At 36.7% G+C, this 13,247-nt stretch overlaps 1 protein-coding gene across 2 annotated transcripts; it reads left to right on the top strand.

The window, feature by feature from the left end:
• Positions 1–3,809: 3,809 nt before the first annotated feature.
• On the top strand, positions 3,810–11,871 carry LOC112794241 (DEAD-box ATP-dependent RNA helicase 20). 2 transcript variants are annotated; one of them, XM_025836347.3, is made up of 15 exons: positions 3,810–4,309; positions 5,471–5,563; positions 5,670–5,834; positions 5,951–6,046; positions 6,590–6,664; positions 7,061–7,222; positions 7,621–7,701; positions 8,112–8,210; positions 8,958–9,053; positions 9,490–9,621; positions 10,010–10,084; positions 10,308–10,397; positions 10,483–10,557; positions 10,772–11,000; positions 11,516–11,871. In XM_025836347.3, exons 1-14 carry the CDS (start codon positions 3,935–3,937, stop codon positions 10,946–10,948), a joined length of 1,791 nt encoding a protein of 596 aa, XP_025692132.1. In that variant the 5' UTR covers positions 3,810–3,934; the 3' UTR covers positions 10,949–11,000; positions 11,516–11,871. The 2 variants fall into 2 exon arrangements, with proteins under 2 accessions (XP_025692132.1, XP_025692137.1); XM_025836352.2 differs by having other exon boundaries at positions 3,814–4,309; positions 10,265–10,397.
• Positions 11,872–13,247: the final 1,376 nt, after the last annotated feature.

The following is a 13,247-nucleotide window of genomic DNA, read 5'->3' on the forward strand; positions in this document are numbered from 1 at the left end:
TGGAAGAAGTTTAATCATTACCTTGTCTCCCACTTGATAGCTTGCATGCCTCCTCTTCTTATCTGCCCATTTCTTCATCCTCTTTGTAGCTTTGTCGAGGTAAGAACGAGTGACATCTTCTTGTTCTTCCCAAGATTTAATCATATGATAAGCTCCAGGGCTCTTCCCTGAGTAGGAAGAAGAAAGAGAGTGAGGTGTAAGCGGCTGTTGTCCAATCACAATCTCGAACGGGCTCTTCCCTATGGACTCGCTCCTTTGCAAATTGTATGAGAACTGAGCAATGTCGAGGAGTTTTGTCCAGTCCTTCTGATTAGCGCTTTACAAAATGCCTCAAGTAACACTCGAGTAAGGCATTCACTCTCTCAGTCTGCCCATCGTTTGAGGATGGAAGCTTGTTGAAAAATGAAGCTCCGACCCAAGGGGTTTGAACAACTCTGTCCATAGTCGTCCTGTGAAACGTGGATCTCGATCACTAATGATGCTCTTAGGTAATCCCCAATATTTCACCACATTCTTGAAGAATAGTCGTGCTGCCTCCTCTGCAGTGCAGTCAATAGGGGCGGGTATAAAGGTAGCATACTTCGAAAATCTATCCACTACTACGAGAATAGATCCAAACCCCTCAGACTTCGGTAAGGCAGAGATGAAATCTAGAGAGACACTTTCTCACGATCGCTCTGATGGAGGCAAAGGTTCCAACAACCCGCTTGGTGTCTTGTTTTCAATCTTATCTTGTTGGCAAACAAGAAAAGTCTTCACATAGCTCTCTACTTCATCTCTCATTTGAGGCCAATAATAAGAAGATTCAATGAGTGCCAAGGTCCTTCGCTGACCTTGGTGACCAGCCCACTTGGTGTCGTGGCATTTTCTTACCAACTTCCTTCTCAGATTTTCCCACTTAGGAACGTATAGTCTTCTCCCTTTTGTGTAAAGAAGGTCGTTTTCTAACCAAAATCTTTTGGTCTTACCTTCTCTAGCCAACTCTACCAACTTCTTTGCTAATGGATCGTGATGCAACCCTTCCTTGATGGTATGCACAATATCTCCTTCAACCATAGAAATGGCCCCCATCCTGTATGGTTTTGAGATAGGCGGTTTTGCTCCTAACTCCAATTCAATGTTGTCATCCATCTTTCTTCTAGGTGGTAACTGCTTTGGCAACTCGAGAGGTATCACATCCTTATTTTCTTCAAGGACTTCCTTGATTTTATAGGGAACATCTTCTCCTTTGGCTGTTGACTCCTTTTGTAGTAAAGTCAAAGACATCATCTCCTCCTTCTTGAAACCTTTCTTGAGTTGCATGGTCGAGAACATCGGGATTCCTCCCGCCTTGGAGATTGTATGGACCATGCATGGAGACCCTTTCTCCATGATGCATACTATATTGTAGTATGGCATAGGTATTATATTTGCCTTCCTTTACAAATCGAGCCCGATGACTATTTTAAAATCGTCCATGGGTGCTACTGAGAAATCCACAAGGCCCTTCCAAGAACCAAGAGTCATCTCAACCCCTTTTACTATTCCCTTAAGGGGTTCACCCTTGGTGTTCACGGGTTTGAACCGACCATTCTTTTCGGTGATCTTCAACCCAAGCCTCTTTGCTTCATCAGGCGTGATGAAGTTGTGTGTAGCACTAGTGTCAATCATAGCCATGACGGGTTTTTCATTGATAAAGGCTTTGACATACATCAAGCCTTTCTTTTCAACAGGGTTTGTCTCCTTTTCCTTCACAGCATTCATGAGTTGGACAGATCCAACATATTCAGTCACTTGTGATTGAGCCTCTCGTTTCTCGGCGATAGATGACAGAGTCCCTAGCTTGGGACAGTCCTTCATTTGGTATGGTCCCTTGCACACGAAGCATCCTCCTTTGGGCACGAAAGCCTTCTTCTTTTCCTCATACTCTTTCTTTGAAGAGTATTTTCCTTCCTTCTTGATTGAGAAACTCTTCGCCTTGTCTCCCCCACCTTTAGTAGAACTAGGCTTGGAGGCAGACTTGGGTTTAGAGTCTCCCCTATGATACTCAGTGAGTGATTCGACCACCACGATGGCCTCATCGACATCCTTAACATTTCTTCTTTGTAGTTCTTGCTTTGCCCAAGGTTGGAGTCCATCAATGAAGAAGAACAATGCATCCTCTGATGCTAAGTTGGGGATTTGAAGTGTAAGAGTAGTGAACTCCTTTACATAGTCGCTAATCGTACTCTTGTGCTTCAACTCCCTCAACTTCTTCCTTGCTTCATAAACCACATTCTCAGGGAAGAATTGTCTTTTCAACTCCCTTTTGAAATCTTCCCATGTGGTTATGTTGCAAGTACCCTTCTCCATATCTACGCTCTTTCTCCTCCACCACAAAGTAGCATTATCAGAAAGATAGAGAGCTGCAGTGCGTACCTTTATTGCTTCTTTGACCACCCATTGGCCTTCAAAGTACCTTTCCATTTGCCATAGGAAGTTCTCCACCTCTCGAGCGTCTCTCACGCCCTTGAACTCCTTTGGCTTTGGGAGATCAATCTTTGTCATCTCCCTTATAATGGTTGGTCGAGATTTTGCCTCCTCGAACCAAACTCGAACTTCCTCAAATAGTTTCAAGGAATTCTCAAGCTTCTCTTCAATTTGGAGCATGCTTTCTTTGAAAGCATCTAATTCTCCCAACACGTGAGCCTCGAGGGTCTCCTTGTCATGTTCTATCCTTTGGAAGCGCTCATCCATAGAGGATAGAACATTTTCTAACATAGAAACTCTTTCTTCTAAGAAGTTAGAGTCCTTACCTCTAGGCTCACTTGAAGAACGGATCTTCTTGCCTCCCCATTGAGAAGGAATAGCATCCCTTCCCCTTTGAGACTCAACATGCTCCATGTTGATATTAGAAGCCATTCCCACAAACCACTTGTGCTCCCTCTCGAACCTTGCTCAGATACTAAGTTGTCACGGCCTTGGACACACTCCAACGCTACCGTGCTGGCACTCGGACTTACTCAACCTCTTGAGCTAAGACCAAGTCAGCCTAACCCTCAATACTTAGCAAGAAAGCTAAGAACACAAGAGAACACAAGAAAAAGGAAGCTTGGTGGAAATAACACTTTAGTACTCAAGTGTGGTTACAAATGATTCACACCCCCTCACACTAACTCTTACCTCCTATTTATAGCCATCCACCTCCTCAATGGATGGTTAGGATTAAATCTAATCAATGTTCTAGATTAATCATCTAGAACCTTCTTTATAAATATCTATCCTACCACTACTTTCTAAATACTTCTAGATTGTTCCATACAACTCTTCATACTTTTATATCAATCCACACTCTTCTAGAATATTTTATGATCTTCTAGAGTCTTCTAGAACCTTCTAGGGTATTTCAGAAACTTCTAGGACATTCTAGAACGTTCCAGAACCATCTAGAGTATTCTCAAACACTCCAAAAAACTATACAAATACTGTTAAATCTAACATTCTAAAAATTTACCGTGGCAGAAGGCTCGTTACTAATTACTTTTCTTTTGTTTTTGGACAAGAATTTTATCTTTTAGTTTACGGTATTTTTTAATTTGACAGACTAAAAACTAATTTGTCTTAAATTTGAGCTCGATTTTACAATCAGACAAAATTCAAGTTCCTGCACTTGGACCAGGGATGGTGTACGTACTTTGTTTTTTTTGTCAGTACTTATGTTTCCTTTGTTTTTGGATCTTCATGTATTGGGCCTAAAGAAGAGCTGTCAATCCCAAAAGTGGTTGATGAGACAAAAAAAGCCCAAAACAGAAAGGGCAAAAAAAAGGATAGTGATGATGACTGATGAGTAAGTCTATCACCTCATCAACACAGCCACCTCTCACCCTCACACACACACTTTTCAGTTTCACTCACTTCCTCGCTTCCCTTTTTCTTCTATCGGCTTTTCTTTTTCAGCGCGAGGAACCTCGAAACGATGTCGTATGTGCCTCCACACCTCAGAAACTCAACCACCACAACAACAACCACTACCACCACCACCACCACGGCGAAAACCTCCTCCGTAACCCAAGAAAACAACAACGACAATATCAGCAACAATGTTAACCATCAAACTAAGCTCGCATTCCCTTCTTATTCAAACTCACACTCTCACTTTCACTCCAACGGCACCAATGGAACCAATGGAACCAATGGAATCAATGGCAACGCCAACAACCACAATTCCGTGTCCCATGGTTCTCGCCGCTCCACCGCCACTCCGCAGCCGTCACGGATTTTCGCAGCTCCCGAGCCAGTTTTCCCTCACTGGCAGCCATCCGAGCGCGTTTCACGCATGAGCCCCGACCAGGTCCATTTTCCTCCATTTTTTATGTTTATTTTTTCATTTTCATTTCACAATCTTAACCGTTTCCTTCTTTCTTGAGTTTTAATCTTTGAGCTGAAATATTTTGATTTCGACGTTTTCATACATTTTGTTGTGTTGTTTTGTTCAATTCCTGTGCTTAGGGTTTTCGGAGTAATTTATTTATTTATTTATCGTCGCGGTTCGGTGGTGTTAATTTGGTGCATTTCTTTGTATGAGAGTTTTCGGAATTGGAGGGTTTCTATAAGATTTGGTGCGTCTTTGGTAACAACTTAATTTTTGGGATATAATCGCCGTATACATAAGATTTTGATTCTGAACTGTTTTGAACTTCAATATAAGCTTACTCTACGAAACACTTAAAATCAAAAGCTTTCTAGAAAGTATTGTATCCACAAAATGTTGTTTTTCTAAACATGCCAATGCAGGAGAGTGGTGTTTGAATTGAATTTGAAGTGGCATGTATTGAGGGTATAGATTACGGTATAGGGGCAGTTGTCATTCGTTTTAAGGTGGCTTTATTGGAATTGGGAATATGGTTCTGGGCAATGTGCTGATAGTGAATGTGAGCATGTGAAATTGTGAATTGTGACTTGCAACAATGAGCATGAGAGGAATGGTGGGCAGCTTTTATGGTGCTGGATGTTGTAGACTTTAGATTTTGTAAAAGTGAGTGAAATTGTGAGTTTTGGCTTAAGCATTAAGACAAGGCCATAGGTTTCCCGTTTCACTTGAGTTTTTATCAAGTTGTGAGAGTTGGCTTGAACTCTGTTTTATCCAAGGCTGTGTAGATTTATTTATGTTTACGACTTTATGCCAATATCCTTATCCCTGATTTCCCTCGTTTCATTCAGTTGTTCTAAGTGATCTCTGCGTCATTTAATAATATTTTTGAAAACTGAAGGTGCAATTTCTCTATGTCATGGTTCCATGAGTTTAAATGGCTAGATTGATTGTTCAACCGAGCTATTTCACCAAAATAATGACCAGTTCATTGTATGAGTGATTGAACTGGGTACTCCAGTCCAGTTTTTAAAACATCATCTTTAATATAGTTATCATTATTTCATTTCCTTTTTTCATTACAGAGGCTTCCAAACTCTCTCTAGTTTTGTTGCTTAACTCTAGGGTGCTTGTTACATGCAGATTGAAGAGGTCCGCCTCCGACTTAACCTTGATGTCACTATTGCATCAGACTCTCCAGCTGCTCCTGCACCAATTGAATCATTTAGTGATATGGTTCTCTCTCTCTCTCTCTCATTATATATATATATATATATATAATGGCTAGTTAATTTTGAGCAACTATTACACGTGTGTTAAATTTTGATCCCCTTTATTTTAGTGTGTGCATCCAAGTATCATGAAGGATATTGCATATCATGAATACACCAGGCCAACTTCTATCCAGGCACAGGCCATGCCAATTGCTCTCAGTGGAAGGGATCTACTTGGCTGTGCTGAAACTGGTAGTGGGAAAACTGCAGCTTTCACAATTCCTATGATACAGGTCCGAAATTATTATAGCTTGCATGTTTGACTTAACCATATAATGTTTTCTTAGATATTATGTTCTGAAAAACCAACCTATTTTAATCATCTTTTTTTTCCCTTTCAAATTTACAGCATTGCATGGCTCAACCTCCTATTCGGCGTGGTGATGGTCCTCTGGCATTAGTTTTGGCTCCTACTAGAGAACTTGCTCAACAAATAGAGAAAGAGGTGTTATACATAATTTTATTTGGGTTATGACTTATGTGGGAAGAGTTTCTTCTTAATTTCTTCAATTAGAGTTGATAATTCTCTGTTAGATAATATATATTATTTGGATTGTCTCCAATTTTTTTATACAGCTTAGTTCACATAGTTCTTGAGATATGATTCACATGAAGTTTTTTACTTTTTCATTTCCTTTTGAGAAGAATTATTCTATACTCGATAGTGTTAGAGAGAGAGTTCATGCTTAAGTTAGTTATGAGGCCTATTCTAGACTCTTACTTAGCTCCCTCTATTAATACTTTTTCCATTGAAGGGAATGGTCAATTACTTTCCCTTTATGTCCATTCGTGTTCAAATGATTTCTACTATTTATTTTGTACTTCAAAGCTATTTGCTGCCATCTGCAATTTTTTTTTAATATTGAATTTTTGTTATCATGTTTCTGTTTAGAGTAAGGATCCTTACAAAAATAATTTTCTCCATGAATAGAAGAATCTTTCTATCATATTATTAAGTATCTCTGTTGGTGTTCTGAATTTCGGGCAGGTTAAAGCTTTTAGCAGATCTCTTGAGTCGTTGAAAACTGCCATAGTTGTGGGTGGAACTAACATTGAAAAGCAGGTAACTAAAGACATATTTCTGGTCTGATGCCCCTTTTGGAAAGTTTAATTATCAAGGAATGCTGGTTATCACTTGTCTGGTTTGCATTTAAAAATTCTTTTGGTGTATCATACAAGTGCTTTTGTCTGAAATTGGTATTACATATTGCTTGATGGTCATTTTTATTTGTATTGGATAGGAGTTAAAACTTCTATTTTAATATAAATAGTTCCATTGGTTGGTTCATGTTAAGATGCATGCTTTATGTATGCCTAGTTTGGAAAGAGTTGCCCAGCATTGTCTTATTGTTTTAACAAACTATATCTTTGGGACACAAGGATCAATAAAGCTTTTTCGTTGTAAGTTTATAGTTCCAGGATTCCAGCTAGTTTGCTTAGTTTTTGTTGTGTACGACAGAGGTCTGAGCTAAGAGCAGGAGTTGAAATTGCTGTTGCAACCCCTGGAAGATTTATTGATCATTTACAACAAGGCAATACTTCCCTTTCTAGAATTTCTTTTGTTGTTCTAGATGAAGCAGATAGAATGCTTGATATGGGTTTTGAGCTACAGATACGAGAGGTTAGTAGTATTGGTGTTTTACTTCTGTATATGAAGTATCCTTTTATATATTTCATGGAGACTCACTTCCCTAATGTAGATAACTAGTAGGATCTTCACTGTAGCTTTTATGCTCTCTTTCACAGTTTTCCAAATTAGATTGTTCCATGCTCCCTCCTGTTTTTCTCTTTTGTAGCTGTAGCAGTTTCATTTGTCTACTGCTTATACGAGTTGGGGTTTTGTCATATAACTGTGCAATACTTGAATATCTTATTCTTGATTATTGCACACATATGATCTCTGGAGAATAAATTCAGCATTAAATAACCTTTATGCTCATGTGTTGCCATTGCATTTGTGATTGGAATCCAATTATGTAGAAACTGAAGGAATTACACATCTTCAAATTTTGTTTCCAGATAATGAGAAATCTTCCAGAGAAGCATCAAACACTGCTGTTTAGTGCCACTATGCCTGTGGAGATTGAAGCATTATCAAAGGTCAGGTTCCTTTTGATTTCAATACCTCAGTTTCTTTGGCTTGGTTATTTTCTCCACTGTCCCATACCAAAATACAATGTTATTCTGTTATTTTGAAGTGATTTTTTTTGTGCTAATGCTTGGCCAAATAACAAAATCTACTTCATTCTCTATTTGCTTCTCATATTTACTGGCAGCTTCCTAACTACTGCTTGATCATCCATGTTAAATTTTATATACATCTTTTGTGATTCAAGTGTCAATCTTTGTTATTTGGCTCTTATTTAGCTATTTATCTTTTTACATACTGTTTTCTTCTTTACAATTAAAACAATTAACTGATACCACTAGTAATATTTTACATTTTGTTGTAAGCTTAGTAATTGAAAGAATTTTTTTGGAGTTCACCAATCTATTCTCTCAAATTTCAGGAATACTTGGCTAATCCTGTACAAGTGAAAGTTGGAAAAGTCAGTAGCCCAACAACAAATGTTTCACAAACACTTGTGAAGGTCTCTGAAAATGAGAAGGTACATCTATGCAGATGACAATTTAATTATAGTTTTGTTCAGATCTGGATTAGTAAATAGCAATGTACTGTAGTTTCCTGTTCCCAAGAATATTTGTTATCATTAATTTTTCTGAATTTTTTATTCCTATGTTTTGGAGGAGTGTTTTCGAGAAATGTTATATGCAGTTATACACCACCTTATGTGTAACACTTTCCACTTCTGGTATTAAAATGATTGATAAGAAGTGAAGGAAGACTAAAAAATTGTCTTTTACACCATAAAGGGAAGGTGTATACACTTAGTGGTGTACCAAAGAGTGATGTAAACATAATTTCTCTAAAATAATTAAGGAGTGGTGATGGAATGGACTCTTTTTATTAGAGGGGACAAATGTAATATAGATAAGAGTGAACTAAAATGAGAATAACAAATAAAGAAAGTGGAATATAATTTTTTAAACTTAGATTAGTTCCCTTTTAGAGCCTTGGAGCAACAGTTGAGCTGTTTCCGTATGACCTCAAGGTCACGGGTTCAAGCCGTGGAAACAACCACTGATGTAATTATCAGGTTAGGTTGCGTACATTACATCCTTCGGTTGTGGCCCTTTCTTGGACCCTACGTTAATGCAGGATGCTTTTGCACCAGGTTGCCCTTTTATTTAGATTAGTTCCCGTTTGACCGTATGCTTTTTGAAGTTTGCATCGTCTAAAGTTTCTGTTCTTCTGTCGTTTGATTTCTGTTCTAAAATCTTGTCTCATGTTGTAGATTGATCGACTTCTAGATTTGCTTGTAGAAGAGGCGTCACAGGCTGAAAAATGTGGTCATCCATTTCCACTAACAATAGTGTTTGTTGAAAGAAAGGTATGCTTTGTTCTGTGCTCGTGCCATATATTAATATCACATCTAAATTTTTGTCAGTTGTGTACAAGAAATCAAGTTATAAAAAAGCTTGCATGTTTAATGTTCGATGCACATATTGATCTTGCATGCTTGACATTTTAGGTCTTCACATTCTTTACCAAGTCTTCTCATTTTTTATTGCAACCTAACCTAATTACACCCGAACCCCTCCCACCCCCTGTGCCCATCTTCCCCCCTTACTATTTTAATATTGTAAAGTGAATGATTACAATTTATTTGACTTGTGTGCCTAACTACCTATTAGTATTGGAATTTGGAAACCATAAGTACTTTGAAATTGTAACTTTTTTCTATTGTAGCATAAAATTATATAAGTGACCTCTCTGAAGATTTGAATTTACATCTTTCTCATTTAATTCTTTTGGGGTAACTGTAGACGAGATGTGACGAAATTGCTGAAGCACTTGTAGCTCAAGGATTATCTGCAGTTTCTCTTCATGGTGGCCGCAGTCAAGGTGAAAGAGAGGCTGCCCTGCATGATTTTCGGAGTAGCACCACCAACATTTTGGTAATATCTCTCCTACATTGCTAGAGCATATATTAGTAGTTGCGCAAATATTGTTGAGAAATATAGTGAAGCTTCCTGTGGCTTTCTAATTGCAGTGAAGCCATTATATTCCTTGGTGTGTTGTATTCCCTTGTTCCTTAAATGTCAAATGGGAAAAAAAAGTATTGTATGGTCCCAAATGATTGTATTTATATCCTAAAGATTCTCAGTAAGTTAATACCATTCTCGATACTAATGTCGGATAGACACTTAAAAATCTTGTATTCATGTTAACATCTGTTTTTCCTTCTGGTAGTTCTAGTTCAAATTTCAATTTTGTTTTATTTTTTGCAAAGTTAACTTTTTTTCACCCACTAGCTATCTTATTCATTGATATTGTATCACACAGGTTGCCACTGATGTTGCATCTCGTGGCTTGGATGTCACAGGAGTGTCGCATGTCATCAATCTAGATCTTCCAAAGGTACTTTGTGGCCAATCATAAACTAATTGATCACTGTATTTTATCTGTTATACACTAGGAAAAGGGTTATCTGGAACTGTGCGGGTATTTTCCACAATTAGTGGAGATAGGCCATTCTGCTACAGCTACTTTGGCATCTCATTAGCCTGGTATTTTTTGTTCAAATTTTATTTCATTGAGGAATGCATAATTGAAGCTTCAGTTCTGGCTGCCTCAATTATAGACCATGGAAGATTATGTACATCGGATTGGAAGGACAGGGCGTGCAGGAACAACAGGCCTATCGACTTCATTCTACACTGATCGTGACATGGTGATTGCTATGTTACTTTATTTCAACATGTGTATATATTGAACTATGCTTTTTGTTGATTTTAACATATGGTTCTGCACTTTAGTTCCTCGTTGCAAATATAAGGAAAGCAATTGCTGATGCTGAATCTGGGAACACAGTGGCATTTGCAACTGGAAAGGTAAAATATATTTTTTCTGCTTGAAAAATGTTATAATTTGACATACGATCAACAATGATTCAAAGCTACGGTGAGTCTTTGTTTTACAATGAATTCCATGTGAGTCTCACTTATGACTTTTTATACACTACATAGTCATATACAGACAACCGGTGTTTATCCACAAAATTCAACAGGTTTCATTTTATTGTCTTTTTTATCACTTGACTTCTAGGTTGCTAGAAGGAAGGAGAAAGAAGCAGCAGCTGCACAAAAAGAGGCAAATATTGCTTTATCCAAACACTTTGGATTGGGACCTGCTTCAATTAACATCGAAGATAAATATAGATTTATGATTACTACCTCAAACATTAAAAAGGTAGGCGCAGCTGATAGTGCTTGGGATGATTAGTGGAGTGCCAGGTGCTTCCTGAAGATTCATGGCAAATGTCAGATCCTCAAAGGTTGTTAACATAACATATTCTCCCTTCCTATCATTTTCATTTTCCTTTTTTCAAGCGTAATGTTTTTTGGAAAATATTGCATATGTTGGTTTTGGTCCTTGTAAATTTGTTTTGTTGGTATAGGATATATCAATCTGGGTAATGATTGGGAGTCCTAATCCTCCTATATTTAAATAAGTAAAAAATTCACATATATGTTATTTTTTGAAACTATAAAAAAATAAAAAATTCAAAATTTTCTTTATTTAGAAATTAGGAAGATAAATAATTAATTAAGACTCAATTATTTTTCTATCAATCCGTACCATGGTTTGTTTTGCTAAAAATTATGATAATTTTGTTTGTCTCTTCAAATAAGTATTTTTCTCAAACCAATTTATCATAATCTTTCAAGGACTAAAGCTAGATGTTTTGAGAAATGTCTAAACAGTTATGTCTAATTGTTCTTCTTACAACTAGCGACACTATCTTCCCTCACCATCCAATTCTGTTGGTTTTCCTTGTCTATTTTGTAGGTGTTCTGGTTCTTATACTTGGACTGAGTAGATCTGCAGAGTTGTTGCTTCTATGATGTTGGAGATGGACATGTTTCTACGTTTTTAAGTGGACAATTCTACCCATTGTTTTTCACAACAAAGTTGTAGTTTACGCACTTGAAACAAGGTAGCTTGCTAGAATGCTAGATGCTTTGTAGAGGTACCTAACCCGCCTTCAAATGTATATATCCACACATCCTTTGTGTATTCCACCCAGATTTTAGTCTTTTTTTTCAGTGTCGACTTTATTTAGCATTTGTAGAAAGTCGAGGATTACTTTTATGGAATTTCTTCCACATTTGACGATTTGAAAGGTTATTTGCCGTTTGTCTTGATGACATCTCTATATGTGAGGAGTATATCTGTAAAATGGTAAAGGCCTAAACTTCAAGAGTTATTCAAGAATTTGGTAATCTTGTTGATTATGTCTATCACAATGACGAGAATATAGAAATATTATGATATATTAATATGAGCAATTGTAACCTTATAGGTGAGATTGCAAACAAAATTCGAAGTGAAGGAAATCCATCTTCTATTTTTTTTCTTTTCCTGTGTTTTATTTTGACCATTTTTATTGACTCTTAGTTATTATTGGCAGTAAAAAATAAGTGTCAATAAAAGTATTATCAATAAAATGAAGGTTCTTTTGATAATTAAATGGTCCCTGACAATACTAAAGTAAATATTGGGTTGACTGTTAAAATTATTCTATTCAAAATTGCTTATTTTTCTTTTAGGGTGGCAGTATCTAAGGTAAGCAATTATATTTTTTGGGTATGATGGCTCTTATGGGAATACAATAGATTAGATCCAAAGAGTTGACTAGTAGTTGTAGTAGTTTCATCTAGGTTATAGTCACTTGCTAGAACATGAAAATTCTTATATTGTTATTTTAATCACAACATATATAAATGAAGGTTGATTATCATGAATTATATTGAAAATGATTTGATATGGGAATAAAATTTGTGTATATAAACCCTGATTTTAATTCTTTTGAAATTCTACTTTGTATTTAAAATATCAAAACTATAAGTTTCTGGTGGAAAATAATTTAATTATTCATAGTTCAAATATAAATTCCTGGAATAGCACTATAGTCTACAACTTATTAGCTACAAACTCTCTCATAAATTCACCATTTGTTTTACTCTCTATTCACAATTCAACATTGTTGCTATCAAAGATTATATATTATATATACTTACTAAAAGTGAATCAAATTCAAGATAAATTTGGAGTTGAATAATCTTTATATATTGAAGAAGCGAGAACATACATAATTTGGATAAAACAAAGATAAATATAAAAGGGAGACTCAACATAAATTAAACGTTGCAATAATAATATTTCACCAACCCTTAACGTCAAAGACAAGATGGAGACACAAACATCTCCATTTTTTTTCTTTATTTCCTATTTTTTGATACATTTTAAATGGCTCCAAATATACAGCAGCCAGCAGGTCCCAAAGACCAGACCAAGCAAAGTTCCCAGTCTCTTCTATTCATCATTGGAACCCCCTCTAAACAAAAGGGTGGTCCAATACACACAACCTTCTCCTAACCTGAATCGGATGACACGTGGCATAAACATATGCACAGTAAAAACACATATCCACCTTCTTATCCTGGGGTCATGTTTATTACAATTACACCCCCTAAGTATAAGAAAGTCACACATCTCAGATACAGAATTAGAAGGAAAA

Source organism: Arachis hypogaea, chromosome 1, assembly GCF_003086295.3.
Source record: "Arachis hypogaea cultivar Tifrunner chromosome 1, arahy.Tifrunner.gnm2.J5K5, whole genome shotgun sequence".
NCBI classification, from domain to species: Eukaryota; Viridiplantae; Streptophyta; class Magnoliopsida; order Fabales; family Fabaceae; genus Arachis; species Arachis hypogaea.